Raw genomic sequence first — 15,676 nt, 5'->3', positions numbered from 1 at the left:
ACTGTTTCTGGGAGGGTGATGATATGTGATTTAAAACAGTTGAATCTGAGCCGTAATGAAGTGACTGTATCTGGGAGGGTGATGATATGTGATTTAAAACAGTTGAATCTGAGCCGTAATGGTGGGACTGTTTCTGGGAGGGTGATGATATGTGATTTAAAACAGTTGAATCTGAGCCGTAATGGCGGGACTGTGTCTGGGAGGGTGATGATATGTGATTTAAAACAGTTGAATCTGAGCCGTAATGGCGGGACTGTGTCTGGGAGGGTGATGATATGTGATTTAAAACAGTTGAATCTGAGCCGTAATGAAGTGACTGTGTCTGGGAGGGTGATGATATGTGATTTAAAACAGTTGAATCTGAGCCGTAATGAAGTGACTGTTTCTGGGAGGGTGATGATATGTGATTTAAAACAGTTGAATCTGAGCCGTAATGGCGGGACTGTGTCTGGGAGGGTGATGATATGTGATTTAAAACAGTTGAATCTGAGCCGTAATGAAGTGACTGTTTCTGGGAGGGTGATGATATGTGATTTAAAACAGTTGAATCTGAGCCGTAATGGCGGGACTGTGTCTGGGAGGGTGATGATATGTGATTTAAAACAGTTGAATCTGAGCCGTAATGAAGTGACTGTTTCTGGGAGGGTGATGATATGTGATTTAAAACAGTTGAATCTGAGCCGTAATGGCGGGACTGTGTCTGGGAGGGTGATGATATGTGATTTAAAACAGTTGAATCTGAGCCGTAATGAAGTGACTGTTTCTGGGAGGGTGATGATATGTGATTTAAAACAGTTGAATCTGAGCCGTAATGGTGGGACTGTGTCTGGGAGGGGGAGGATATGTGATTTAAAACAGTTGAATCTGAGCCGTAATGAAGTGACTGTGTCTGGGAGGGTGATGATATGTGATTTAAAACAGTTGAATCTGAGCCGTAATGACGGGACTGTGTCTGGGAGGGTGATGATATGTGATTTAAAACAGTTGAATCTGAGCCGTAATGGCAGGACTGTGTCTGGGAGGGTGATGATATGTGATTTAAAACAGTTGAATCTGAGCCGTAATGAAGTGACTGTGTCTGGGAGGGTGATGATATGTGATTTAAAACAGTTGAATCTGAGCCGTAATGGCGGGACTGTGTCTGGGAGGGGGAGGATATGTGATTTAAAACAGTTGAATCTGAGCCGTAATGAAGGGACTGTGTCTGGGAGGGTGATGATATGTGATTTAAAACAGTTGAATCTGAGCCGTAATGGCGGGACTGTGTCTGGGAGGGTGATGATATGTGATTTAAAACAGTTGAATCTGAGCCGTAATGGCGGGACTGTGTCTGGGAGGGGGAGGATATGTGATTTAAAACAGTTGAATCTGAGCCGTAATGAAGTGACTGTGTCTGGGAGGGTGATGATATGTGATTTAAAACAGTTGAATCTGAGCCGTAATGGCAGGACTGTGTCTGGGAGGGTGATGATATGTGATTTAAAACAGTTGAATCTGAGCCGTAATGGTGGGACTGTTTCTGGGAGGGTGATGATATGTGATTTAAAACAGTTGAATCTGAGCCGTAATGAAGTGACTGTTTCTGGGAGGGTGATGATATGTGATTTAAAACAGTTGAATCTGAGCCGTAATGAAGTGACTGTTTCTGGGAGGGTGATGATATGTGATTTAAAACAGTTGAATCTGAGCCGTAATGGTGGGACTGTGTCTGGGAGGGTGATGATATGTGATTTAAAACAGTTGAATCTGAGCCGTAATGGTGGGACTGTTTCTGGGAGGGTGATGATATGTGATTTAAAACAGTTGAATCTGAGCCGTAATGAAGTGACTGTGTCTGGGAGGGTGATGATATGTGATTTAAAACAGTTGAATCTGAGCCGTAATGAAGTGACTGTTTCTGGGAGGGTGATGATATGTGATTTAAAACAGTTGAATCTGAGCCGTAATGGTGGGACTGTGTCTGGGAGGGGGAGGATATGTGATTTAAAACAGTTGAATCTGAGCCGTAATGGCGGGACTGTGTCTGGGAGGGTGATGATATGTGATTTAAAACAGTTGAATCTGAGCCGTAATGGTGGGACTGTGTCTGGGAGGGGGAGGATATGCACCATTGGAGCTGTGGAACTGTTCTGTTTCAGCCAGGTCCCCTGTGAGAAGCTTCAGAAAAGGGGTACAAATGTCTGTTAAAACACCTTCTAATCCCACTCATCTGCATCGGGGCTAATATGAACAGAAATGTCAATGGGTCTGGACTCTCTCAGGACTTCCTGGTCGGGTCACAAGGTAGGTAGGCAGCCAGGTTTGTGCTCAGCCAGACACTGTCCCTCTCCCCCTACACACTCTCCCCTTTCCCTTACCTCTCTCTCCTTCCCCCCTACCTCTCTCTCTATCCCTACCGCCCTTTCTCCCTTCTCTCCCTCTTGACCTTTCCCCTCTTATCTGCTCTTCATGCCACTACTGGAGCGTGCTCTGTCTCCCTCTACCTCTCTCTCCTCCTCCCTCCCTCCCTCCTTTCCTCTCTCTCCTCCTCCCTCCCTCCTTTCCTCTCTCTCCTTTCCTCCCTCTCCTCCTCCCTCCCTCCTTTCCTCCCTCTCCTCCTCCCTCCCTCCTTTCCTCCCTCCCTCCTTTCCTCCCTCCTTCCTTTCCTCCCTCCTTTCCTCCCTCCCTCCTTTCCTCTCTCTCCTCCTCCCTCCCTCCTTTCCTCTTTCTCCTCCTCCCTTTCCTCTTTCTCCTCCTCCCTCCCTCCTTCTCCTCCTCCCTCCCTCCTTTCCTCCCTCTCCTCCTCCCTCCCTCCTTTCCTCCCTCTCCTCCTCCCTCCCTCCTTTCCTCCCTCCCTCTCCTCCTCCCTCCCTCCTTTCCTCCCTCTCCTCCTCCCTCCCTCCTTTCCTCCCTCCTTTCCTCCCTCCTTTCCTCCCTCCCTCCTTTCCTCTCTCTCCTTCCCCTCCCTCTCTCTCTCCTCCCTCCTTTCCTCTCTCCTCCTCCCTCCCTCCTTTCCTCTCTCCTCCTCCCTCCCTCCTTTCCTCTCTCTCTGCTCTTCATGCTACTACTGGAGCGTGCTCTGTCTCCCTCTACCTCTCTCTCCTTCCCTCTCTCTCTCCTCCTCCCTCCCTCCTTTCCTCTCTCTCTGCTCTTCATGCCACTACTGGAGCGTGCTCTGTCTCCCTCTACCTCTCTCTCCTTCCCTCCCTCTTCTCCTCCCTCTCTCTCCTTCCCCTCCCTCTCTCTCTCCTCCTCCCTCTCTCTCTCCTCCTCCCTCCCTCCTTTCCTCTCTCTCCTCCTCCCTCCCTCCTTTCCTCTCTCTCTGCTCTTCATGCCACTACTGGAGCATTGTGATTCAGCTGAGGGCACTTCCCATCAGCTTTGCCCATTTTCCCCCAGCCAGCCAATCAGGGAGCAGTATTAAGCCAGGCAAAGGCTCAGTAACAGAGACACTAATCTGTTCATCATAAAAAAGAGCTGAGCTTAATTATCTGTGACTATCCAAGGGCAGCTAACGACCAAAGTGTAATTGATTTCAGACCCCTTGTTTTTGGGGGGGGGGGGGGGGGGGGGTCTAGGGTATTTTTACCTTGTAAGACAATAGTATCTATCTGTTCTATTTTACAGCTATTCTGTCTGTCTGCCTCTTCTTTCTGTGGTACCATGTGTACCTTGTTCCCTCTTCCCTCTCTGTATGTGTTGTTCCCTCTAGTGACTACCTCTCTGTATGTGTTGTTCCCTCTAGTGACTACCTCTCTGTATGTGTTGTTCCCTCTAGTGACTACCTCTCTGTATGTGTTGTTCCCTCTAGTGACTACCTCTCTGTATGTGTTGTTCCCTCTAGTGACTACCTCTCTGTATGTGTTGTTCCCTCTAGTGACTACCTCTCTGTATGTGTTGTTCCCTCTAGTGACTACCTCTCTCCTCTCTGTATGTGAGCCTGTGTGTATGGTCTGGGCATCTCACCCTGGTCTTAGTCTCCTCAGGTTTACTGGGGGAGCTGTCCAGGTGACAGATTCCTCCTGTCAGACCTCATTACCTGGGAGTCAGTGGAACCCTAACGAGTTGTAACGAGTCCTAACGAGCTGAATTAGAGAGGGCTAATTAGGGCAAAGGAGAAGGCCACTCTGCTCACTCACTGACTGACGACGCTGTGTGTGTGTGTGTGTGTGTGACTGACTGACTGACTGACTGACTGACTGACTGACTGACTGACTGACTGACGACTGTGTGTGTGTGTGTGTGTGTGTCACTGACTGACTGACTGACTGAAGGACGACGTGGTATGTGTGTTTGTCACTGACTGACTGACCGCTGTGTGGTGTGTGTGTCACTGACTGACCGATGACGCTGTGTGGTGTGTTTGTCACTGACTGACTGACAACGCTGTGTGGTGTGTGTGTGTGTGTGTGTGTCACTGACTGAGGACTTCAGTCCAACCTGGTTCCTCTCACTGCTCTGCCACAGTTCCATTCTGTAATGAATGGTGGTGGTATTCCTGAGGTCCGTGCGTCTCACAGTGCAGATCAGACCCAGCGACACACTGTTAGAATGTGATATGGATGTTATTGTGTATGTTTACAAGGATGTCTTCTCTCTTTGTTAAGAGATAAAGATGATCATGTTGAGGAATGTCTCATGATGATGTGTTGTTGTTGGAGGGCATCGAATAACAGCCCTTTACGGTAATAATGCTGGAAATGATCATGATGCTGGTGATGACAGTTATGATAATGCTGGTCATTTTGGACGTTGGTAATAAGGTCAACTCCATTTTAGGTGGAAAACAACGACACATTATTTAGTCACTTAATGAATCACTGCGTGTCACATAAATGTCATCACTTTAATAGGCAACATTAGCCATCAACTGATCATTTGATAACACCATAATGCTAGATAATGACTATTGTTCTGATTTATTAGGATGTGGGACTCTGCTGTGAGTCTTGTATCCAGGGTCTATGTTGGGGTCGTAGACCCCATCTCCCTCCCTCCCCCTGGTCGTAGACCCCATCCCCCTCCCTCCCCCTGGTCGTAGACCCCATCCCCCTCCCTCCCCCTGGTCCCTTCCGTGGTCGTAGACCCCATCCCCCTCCCTCCCCCTGGTCGTAGACCCCATCCTCCTCCCTCCCCCTGGTCGTAGACCCCATCCCCCTCCCTCCCCCCTGGTCCCTTCCCGTGGTCGTTGACCCCCTCCCTCCCCCTGCTCGTAGACCCCCTCCCTCCCCCTGGTCGTAGACCCCCTCTCTCCCCCTGGTCGTAGACCCCCTCCCTCCCCCTGGCCGTAGACCCCTCCCTCCCCCTGGTCGTAGACCCCCTCCCTCCCCCTGGTCGTAGACCCCCTCCCTCCCTCTGGTCGTAGACCCCCCTCCCTCCCCCTGGTCGTAGACCCCCCTCCCTCCCCCTAGTCGTAGACCCCCTCCCTCCCCGTGGTCGTAGACCCCCTCCCTCCCCCTGGTCGTAGTGGCAGTGGAGAGCAGCTGGTTGACCAGTCACGGTCGGACGGCCCAGTGGAGTGGACGGCTGTCAGAGTTGACCAATCAGACGGGGCTCTGCCTGGGGGTCTGGGGGAGACAGGAAACTACTAGGCCTGTGTGTAAACACACTGCAACAAAGAGACTGGCCAGGGAGAACCAACACACACAGAAATAATACAAACACAGACTCATGCACCTAAAAGAAGCAGGAAATGACATGTATCTATTCTTCAGCTCCTGTCTCCAGTTGGCCCCAGATGAGAGTCAGAGACTGACACCAGCCCCCCTGTTTATCCCCGGGTAACCCCAAACAAGCACATTCCTCACCCCACGGTTTCCAACGGCGACAGAACCCCACTGTTTCCAACGGCGACAGAACCCCACTGTCGCTCCTCTCCTGCTCTGCGGCGGTGGAAGTCCACAGTCCCGCTAACAACCTCCTAACACAGGCTAATGAAGCTGTCAGTCAAACCAGCCCAATGTTCTATTCACCAAGGGGTTGGTCATGGCTTTAACTGACGCTTGTAACACACACCTACACACACCCACACACACCTACACACACACCTACACACACCTACACACACCTACACACACCTACACACACCCACACACACCTACACACACCCACCTACACACACCCACCTACACACACCTACACACACCCACACACACCCACACACACACCTACACACACACCTACACACACACCTACACACACACCTACACACACACCTACACACACCTACACTCACCTACACACACACCTACACTCACCTACACACACACCTACACTCACCTACACACACACCTACACACACACCTACACACACACCTACACACACCCCCATGTATTTACCTCTCATCACTGTTTCTCAACCTACAGTACAGAGAGAACAGACAGGGTTGTACATACATGGGGTTCCTCTCTCTCAGGGTGGAATAGATTTACCTAAGTCATTATCATGATAATAATGTGTTGCTGTCATCTCACATGAACGCACTAATGGGAAACGTTGAAGTGTGTGTGTGTTGTGGTCGGGGGGCATTTCTTGTGAAAGGCTCATTGCGTTCGGACATGTTGGAGCCCTCGCTGGCATGACCTGTAGTGTTTAATTAGACTGGCTAGGAAATCTGCCTCCTGTGATTATTATTCACACACACACACACACACACACACACACACACACTCCCCCCTTCGTGTTCCCTTTTTAAGCATTTGCTGTAGGTGGTGAGAGAGAATAGGGGTTGTGGGGAGTGTGTGTGTGGTTGTGTCCCTGTCAGTCTGTCTGAGCAGGACCTGTGGTTAATTATCTTCACAGTGCTCCGTGGTGCTGCAGCCTGTCCTCTAATCCAATGTGATAAGTGAGACAAACATGGGGGAACAGTGAGCTGCAGTCAGACAGGTACCTCTCTTAGACACACGGAGGGGGGGGGGGGGGGGGGGGGGCCCTCAGGCACACACACCGCCCTCCCCAGCTTTTGTCAGAGAGCCTTTCTGAGTAGCTAATTAGTCCAATTAGCCTTTCTAGTTTCCAAACTGCTCTCAATACTCTAACCAGAGGATAATGGTAGCATGCTACCCCTTAATGCCTTTCAAGATGAACACCAAATGTCAGTTGGAAAATCACTTAGTAATGGATTCATTCTTACTAGTGTATTTTCTCATTCAGGGGGGATAATGTCGCTATGTGCTTGTCAGTAGGGTATATTAGCAGTGTTGGAAACAACAGTTTAGTGTTTCATTATCTAAGTCGGGGGGGGGGGGGGGTTGTCACGTGTTGTGGAGGCCATTGTAGGGGACATCCATCCTGTCCTGTGATCGTGTGTGAATGTGGACACTTCATCTTCTCCCTTACAATGCTGTGCTGTCACCACCCTGAGTTTGTCCGTTCCCATTGTGTACAACATGGCGCGCGCGTGTGTGTGTGTGTCTGGGCCCTTGTCTCTGCCTGACCCAGGATCCAGCCCATAACAACTCTGTCCTGGAGAAGACCCAGGATCTAGCCCATAACAACTCCGTCCTGGAGAAGACCCAGACTCCAGCCCATAACAACTCTGTCCTCTGGGGAAGGCCCAGACTCCAGCCATAGCAACTCTGTCCTCTGGGGAAGGCCCAGACTCCAGCCCATAGCAACTCTGTCCTCTGGGGAAGGCCCAGACTCCAGCCATAGCAACTCTGTCCTCTGGGGAAGGCCCAGACTCCAGCCATAGCAACTCTGTCCTCTGGGGAAGGCATGCGTGCCAGGAAGCAGTGAAGTGCTGCCTCCGCATTTCCTCCACACACACCCAGAGAGACGAGGGCCCAGGCCCCTGCCGAGACCCTCCCTGCCCACCCCTCCCTGGGGCTTTGTCCCGGGGCTCTGGCCCGTGTACCTCCGCCCAGCCTCCTCACTCTCTCCACGGGACAGGCAGGAAGACCAGGGACATTCCGTCCTGCTAGGCTAGCCCCCGACCAGAGAGGGTAATGTGGCAGGCAGGCCCCCATACCTAGGTAACACCCCCTCAAGCACACACACACAACCAAACGCAACACACTGTCTATTCTCTGGGGAGAGAGTTAATGAGATTCTACTGGGTTCCCACACCTCTAAAACTCTCCATCTAGTTGTATTTATCTGTCTCTCTCTCCTCCCACCATCCTTTCTGTATAACCACAGAAGTTCGTGAATGAACATCCTCCTTCCTGGCCTATAGCTACTTTGAGACAAGTTTAGCCAGAAACAAATTTCTAACGTTTTGTTATTAGCTGTGTGTGTGTGTGTGTGTGTGTGTGTGTGTGTGTGTGTGTGTGTGTGTGTGTGTGTGTGTGTGTGTGTGTGTGTGTGTGTGTGTGTGTGTGTGTGTGTGTGTGTGTGTGTGTGTGTGTGTGTGTGTGTGGATGCTCAGCCACGGTTGCAGTGGTTTGAAGAAAAAGGAAATCGTTGCCGGGGGTTGGGCCCAGTCATCCCGTTGCCGAGGCTTTGATTAAGAAGGATGTCGCAGGGCATCGATCCCCAGGGCTATAGATTGACTATTTTTATCATCTGTCCGTCTGCCCCCCTCGCGCTCTGATAAAACGCTTTCTCCTGCAGAGAGAGAGAGACCCTCCACACGCGGCTAATTTGTAATTACTTCCGTCAATGGGTCTGTTTGAGGTTAACCCTCTGAGACACCCTAAGGTCTCATCACTCATCTTCTGTTATGGCTGACGAGGCGACTTCGTTATCCCCTACACCTCAGACCTGTCAACATATAGGCAGTCCATAGACATCCCTGTTGCCTTGAGAAGCCAGCATTTCATGACCAGTCCTTAGTGGTTCCCAGACAGTGGGTCAGAAACCTCTGGTGGATGACTAGGTTGCTGTCATTGGCTTTGTTGAATTTGAGGGTCTCAACAAAATTCCAAATCTTTGGCAGTGTTTAAAAGATCTTGAAAAGCAGTGCACTAACAGTAGGAGGGGATATGGAAAGGTTTGATTCACACTCTACATACAGTACCAGTCAAAAGTTTGGACACACCTACTCATTCAAGGGTTTTTCTTTATTTGTACTATTTTCTACATTGTAGAATAATAGTGAAGACATTAAAACTATGAAATAACACATATGGAATCATGTTGTAATCAAAATATATTTTATATTTGAGATTCTTCTTTGTTGCCTTGATAACAGCTTTGCACACTCTTGGCATTCTCTCAACCAGCTTCATGAGGTAGTCACCTGGAATGCATTTCAATTATCAGGTATGCCTTGTTAATTTGTGTAATTTCTTTCCTCAGTGCCTTTGAGCCAATCAGTTGTGTTGTGACAAAGTAGAGGTGGTATACAGAAGATAGCCCTATTTGGTAAAAGACCAAGTCCATATTATGGCAAGAACAGCTCAAATAAGCAAAGAGAAATGACAGTCCATCATTACTTTAAGACATGAAGGTCAGTCAATCTGGGCCTTCAAGAACTTTGTGCAGTCGCTTAAACCAAGCGCTATGATGAAACTGGCTCTCATGAGGACCGCCACAGGAAAGGAAGACCCAGAGTTACCTCTGCTGCAGAGGGTAAGTTCATCAGAGTTATCAGCCTCAGAAATTGCAGCCCAAACAAATGCTTCAGAGTTCAAGTAACAGACACATCTCAACATCAACTGTTCAGAGGAAACTGCGTGAATCAGGCCTTTGTGGTCAAACTGCTGCAAAGAAACCACTACTAAAGACACCAATAAGAAGATTCTTTCTTGGGCCAAAAAACACAAGCAATGGATATTAGAACGGTGGAAATCTGTGCTTTGGTCTGATGAGTCCAAATTTGAGATTTTTCGTTCCAACCGCCTTGTCTTTGTGAGATGCAGAGTAGGTGAATGGATGATCTCCGTATGTGTGGTTCCCACCGTGAAGCATGGAGGAGGTGGTGTGGGGGTGCTTTGCTGGTGACACTGTCTGTGATTTATTTAAAATTCAAGGCACACTTAACCAGCATGGCTACCACAGCATTCTGCAGTGATATGCCAACCCATCTGGTTTGCACTTAGTGGGACTATAATTTGTTTTTTAACAGGACAATGACCCAACACACCTCTTGGTTGTGTAAGGGCTATTTGACCAAGAAGGAGAGTGATGGAGTGCTGCATCAGATAACCTGGCCTCCACAATCACCCGACCTCAACCCAATTGAGATGGTTGGGATGAGTTGGACCACATAGTGAGGGAAAAGCAGCCAACAAATGCACAGCATATGTGGGAACTCCTTCAAGCATTCCAGGTGAAGCTGGTTGAGAGAATGCCAAGAGTCTACAAAGTCATCAAGGGGAAGGGTGGCCATGTTGAAGAATCTGAAATATAAAATATATTTTCATTTTGTTTAACACTTTTGTTTCCATAGTTTTGATGTTTTGACTATTATTCTACAATGTAGAAAATAGTAAAAACAAAGAAAAATCCTTGAAACAGTAGATGATTGACTTTTACTGTATATCCTGTCTTTCTCTCTCCTGGTGTGTGTATGTAATGCTCTCTCTCAGGCCTAACCCTCCACCCAGGGTAGGTCATTACAGAGGAAGTGAGCCAGCAGTGAGGTTCCACTATACTGTGTTCTCCATATCCTGGATAGTGGGGGACCCAGGACCCCCTGAGGGGGACTGTTGTTTCTAGGGATACAGGACAGCTCTATATCCTCACTCCTGTCCCTCCCCTATCCTCTCCCCAGGCCACTGTGGTTCCTCTCCTTTCTAACAGGAGGATTGATGCATGGATAATCCCAATTGGGCTGAAAGGCTGTGTTTACATGGCGGGGATTAGGGAGAGATTAGCGCTATCACATCACAGGATTAGATTGAGTGGCTGGAAACTGTTATCACTCTGTACTCACACTGCCCCGCTTCCCCCCTCTCTCTCTCTCTCTCCTGGTCTCGCTCTCCTGGTCTCTCTCTTCTTGTCTCTCTTTCTCCTGGTCTCCCTCTCTCCTTGTCTCTCTTTCTCCTGGTCTCTCTTTCTCATTGTCTCTCTTTATCCTGGTCTCTCTCTCTCTCTCTCTCTCTGGTCTCTCTCCTTGTCTCCCTCTCTCCTGGTCTCTCTCAGCGCTATGGGGTTAACATGGTGTCTTTCTCCTTCACAGATTAGGCTAGTTAACATACTCCTAGTTAACCCGGTCCTAGTTAACCCAGTCCTAGTTAACCCACTCTTCCATTCACTTTTTTACCATTTGAACTCAAGGCTCTTGCTAAGAATGGTCCTGTGCTTCCCAAAGAGACCCAGTAGATATCCCTGTAACAGTCAGTAGATATCCCTGTAACAGTCAGCAGATATCATCCCTGTAACAGTCAGCAGATATCATCCCTGTAACAGTTAGCGGATATCATCCCTGTAACAGTCAGAAGATATCATCCCTGTAACAGTCAGCAGATATCATCCCTGCAACAGTCAGCAGATATCCCTGTAACAGTCAGCAGATATCATCCCTGTAACAGTCAGTAGATATCCCTGTAACAGTCAGCAGATATCATCCCTGTAACAGTCAGCAGATATCATCCCTGTAACAGTCAGCAGATATCATCCCTGTAACAGTCAGCAGATATCATCCCTGTAACAGTCAGCAGATATCATCCCTGTAACAGTCAGCAGATATCATCCCTGTAACAGTCAGCAGATATCATCCCTGTAACAGTCAGCAGATATCATCCCTGTAACAGTCAGCAGATATCATCCCTGTAACAGTCAGCAGATATCATCCCTGTAACAGTCAGCAGATATCGTCCCTGTAACAGTCAGCAGATATCGTCCCTGTAACAGTCAGCAGATATCGTCCCTGTAACAGTCAGCAGATATCGTCCCTGTAACAGTCAGCAGATATCATCCCTGTAACAGTCAGCAGATATCATCCCTGTAACAGTCAGCAGATATCATCCCTGTAACAGTCAGCAGATATCATCCCTGTAACAGTCAGCAGATATCATCCCTGTAACAGTCAGCAGATATCATCCCTGTAACAGTCAGCAGATATCATCCCTGTAACAGTCAGCAGATATCATCCCTGTAACAGTCAGCAGATATCATCCCTGTAACAGTCAGCAGATATCGTCCCTGTAACAGTCAGCAGATATCGTCCCTGTAACAGTCAGCAGATATCGTCCCTGTAACAGTCAGCAGATATCATCCCTGTAACAGTCAGCAGATATCATCCCTGTAACAGTCAGCAGATATCATCCCTGTAACAGTCAGCAGATATCATCCCTGTAACAGTCAGCAGATATCATCCCTGTAACAGTCAGCAGATATCATCCCTGTAACAGTCAGCAGATATCATCCCTGTAACAGTCAGCAGATATCATCCCTGTAACAGTCAGCAGATATCATCCCTGTAACAGTCAGCAGATATCGTCCCTGTAACAGTCAGCAGATATCATCCCTGTAACAGTCAGCAGATATCCCCTGTAACAGTCAGCAGATATCATCCCTGTAACAGTCAGTCCCCCTTCAGAGATATCATCCCTGTAACAGTCAGCAGATATCATCAGCCTGTAACAGTCAGCAGATATATCCCTGTAACAGTCAGCAGATATCCCTGTAACAGTCAGCAGATATCATCCCTGTAACAGTCAACAGATATCCACACTGCTAACAGTCAGAACTAGAACAATGGTGTAACAGTCAGCAGATATCCCCTGTCCTATGCAGTTCCTTCTCCAGGGAGGAGTATGTCTAGATGAACAGTGGAGAAGATGTTAAGATCGTTCCTCCTTAACCAGCAGATAGTCTGTGTATTTCTCCCTGTAACAGTCAGGGAACAGTCAGCAGACTAGATGTAACAGTCAGCAGATATCATCCCTGTAACAGTCAGCAGATATCATCCCTGTAACAGTCAGTGATATCCCTGTAACAGTCAGCAGATATCATCCCTGTAACAGTCAGCAGATATCATCCCTGTAACAGTCAGCAGATATCATCCCTGTAACAGTCAGCAGATATCATCCCTGTAACAGTCAGTTTCTGTCCTATGTGTTCCTTCTCCAGGGAGGAGTGTGACTAGATGAACAGGTGGAGAAGATGTTAAGATCGTTCCTCTTAACCAGTAGTCTGTGTATTTCTCTCTCTCAGGGAGGAGTGTGACTAGATGAACAGGTGGAGAAGATGTTAAGATCGTTCCTCTTAACCAGTAGTCTGTGTATTTCTCTCTCTCAGGGAGGAGTGTGACTAGATGAACAGGTGGAGAAGATTATGTTATGAACGTTCCTCTTAACCAGTAGTCTGTGTATTTCTCTCTCTCAGGGAGGAGTGTGACTAGATGAACAGGTGGAGAAGATTATGTTATGAACGTTCCTCTTAACCAGTAGTCTGTGTATTTCTCTCTCAGGGAGGAGCGTGAGCGTTGGATCCGGGCTAAATACGAGCAGCGGTTGTTCCTGGCGTCGCTCTCGGGGGTGGACCTATCCCTGGGCCAGCAGCTGCTGAGGGCCACGGCCGAGGAGGACCTGCGCTGCGTCATCCTGCTTCTGGCTCACGGCTCCCGAGAGCAAGTCAACGAGACGTGTGGAGAGGGAGACGGACGCACCGCCCTTCACCTGGCGTGCCGCAAGGGCAACGTGGTCATCACACAGCTCCTCATCTGGGTGAGAGAGAGGACAATACCAACAGGATCTGTCCATGGTTCCTCACCCTGAATGTTGTCTGTAGACCAAGATGTTGCCATGTCAAATAATTACTCTATCTTTCCCTCTCTCCTCTCTCCCCCATCCCCCTCTCTCCTCTATCCCCCTCTCCTATCTCCCCTAACCCCTCTCTCCCCTAACCCCTCTCTCCCCCATCCCCCTCTCTCCCTTAACCCCTCTCTCCCCCATCCCCCTCTCTCCCCTAACCCCTCTCTTCCCCATCCCCCTCTCTCCCCTAACCCCTCTCTTCCCCATCCCCCTCTCTCCCCTAACCCCTCTCTCCCCTAACCCCTCTCTCCCCTATCCCTCTCTCCCCTATCCCTCTCTCCCCTATCCCTCTCTCCCCTATCCCTCTCTCCCCTATCCCTCTCTCCCCTATCCCTCCTCTCTCCCCTATCCCTCTCTCCTCCCTCTCCCCCTCCCTCCTCTCTCCCCCTCTCCTCTCTCCCCCTCTCCTCTCTCCCCCATTGCCCCTCTCTCCCCCATCCCTCTCTCTCCTCTCCCCCATCCCTCTCTCTCTTCTCCCCCATCCCCCTCTCCCCCATCCCTCTCTCCTCTCCCCCATCCCTCTCTCTCTTCCCCCTCTCCCCCATCCCCTCTCCTCTCCCCCATCCCTCTCTCTCTCCCCCATCCCTCTCTCTCCTCCCCCATCCCTCTCTCTCTTCTCCCCCATCCCTCTCTCCCTCTCTCCCTCTCCCCCATCCCTCTCTCCTCTCTCCCTCATCCCCCTCACTCCTCTCTGCTCTCTCGCCATCCCTCTCTCCTCCAGTACGGGGTGGATCTGATGGCGAGGGATGCCCACGGTAACAGCGCGCTGGCGTACGCACGGCAGGCCAGCAGCCAGGAGTGTGTTGACACGCTGCTGCAGTACGGCTGTCCCGATGAACGCTACCCACTTATGGCCACGCCCAACCTGTCCCGACGCAACACCAACCGCAACAACAGCTGCAGCAGCACGGGCAGCACCGCACTCATATAAACACTACCGCCCCCTTCAGGAGGCCTCTGGGTACTGCGACTCGCAGGATATTAACAGGCTAAACACACATTGTGACATTATATGCATATTACACACTCAAAATCCTGACTGAAAAAAAACTGTGACATTTTTGGAAGTGAGGGGCTTGGAGAGAGTCTGAATTGGGAGAAAATGACTGAACTCTTTTGGGAACCACTACTTCTGCACTCCTTGTCTTAGAGCCCTCGTTGACCTCTTACCCTCTCCACTCTGACACTAATCTCACACAGAAGACACTAGCACTCCTGTTGCCGTTGATGAAGCCCTCTGTCCTTTTGGCTCTCTGCCCCACATCATGATGACCCCCTCCCCCGCGTGCTTCGGTCCAATTGTCAATTTCCTCACAAGGCCCTCCCCTGTAAAAGCATGGGGGCAGGAGGTGGCTTGGCATTACTTCCGGGTGGAGTCAGGTCACCGGCTTCCCCCACTGCTATCTACCTGGTTGCATGTGGCCCTAAGCTTGATGGGACATGGGGAGGAGGTGGCCAAAATCACGTGAAAAGCAGCGACTCCCCCTTCTCATATACCCTCTATTGACTCCCCCTTCTCATATACCCTCTATTGACTCCGATCTGCAATCTGCTCCCAGCTTCAACCCAGGCCACACACACACTATATCACTACTATGTCACTGCTTTCTCAGCTGTACAGAAACAGAGGCCTGCGGGTTTGGAAAGACGTTGGATGTTTGAAGAAGGCCTCTGTAGCATGTTGTGGAAGGGGGGGTTGCTTTTCACTTAAGTTATGGGAGCTCTACCTTATAACATGAGAACTACAAAGAACTACAAAGAACACTGATCAACTGAACAGAACTCCTCTTCTACTCTGGTTCTTCTTTAGTTCTCCACATAATCAGTGTTTCCCCTCTCTTCTCTACAGTAAATTATGTGATCTCTTTCTCCTGTGGATGTTTATTTTTTATTTTTTAATGTGGAACAAAAATATCTTCTTGTATAAACAGTTTAAGAAAGTGAGAGAAGAAAATCCTAAATATCGGATATTCCTTGGAAGTAAAACAGAAAGTGTGATAGCATGACAGACACTTTCTCTTTTCAATTAAAAAAAGGTTGTTCATCACGTCCA

The 15,676-nt window shown here is 49.3% G+C and overlaps 1 protein-coding gene across 3 annotated transcripts in view; it reads left to right on the top strand.

Annotated features, from left to right (window-relative positions):
• LOC139412768 (arf-GAP with GTPase, ANK repeat and PH domain-containing protein 1-like) overlaps positions 1-15,676 on the top strand; it is a 189,014-nt gene extending 173,338 nt beyond the window's left edge. The window contains exons 17-18 of one of the 3 annotated variants that reach the window (XM_071159467.1): positions 13,281-13,536; positions 14,345-15,676. In XM_071159467.1, coding sequence (XP_071015568.1) covers positions 13,281-13,536; positions 14,345-14,554 — 466 coding nt within the window. In that variant the 3' untranslated portion in view covers positions 14,555-15,676. The remainder of the gene's footprint in view (positions 1-13,280; positions 13,537-14,344) is intronic. The other 2 variants (XM_071159466.1, XM_071159465.1) reach the window with 2 other exon arrangements.

The sequence above is a fragment of the Oncorhynchus clarkii genome, chromosome 7, assembly GCF_045791955.1.
Source record: "Oncorhynchus clarkii lewisi isolate Uvic-CL-2024 chromosome 7, UVic_Ocla_1.0, whole genome shotgun sequence".
In the NCBI taxonomy this organism is placed as follows: Eukaryota; Metazoa; Chordata; class Actinopteri; order Salmoniformes; family Salmonidae; genus Oncorhynchus; species Oncorhynchus clarkii.
Note: the sequence above shows the minus strand (reverse complement) of the source record. Positions and strands in the feature narration are given on the sequence as shown.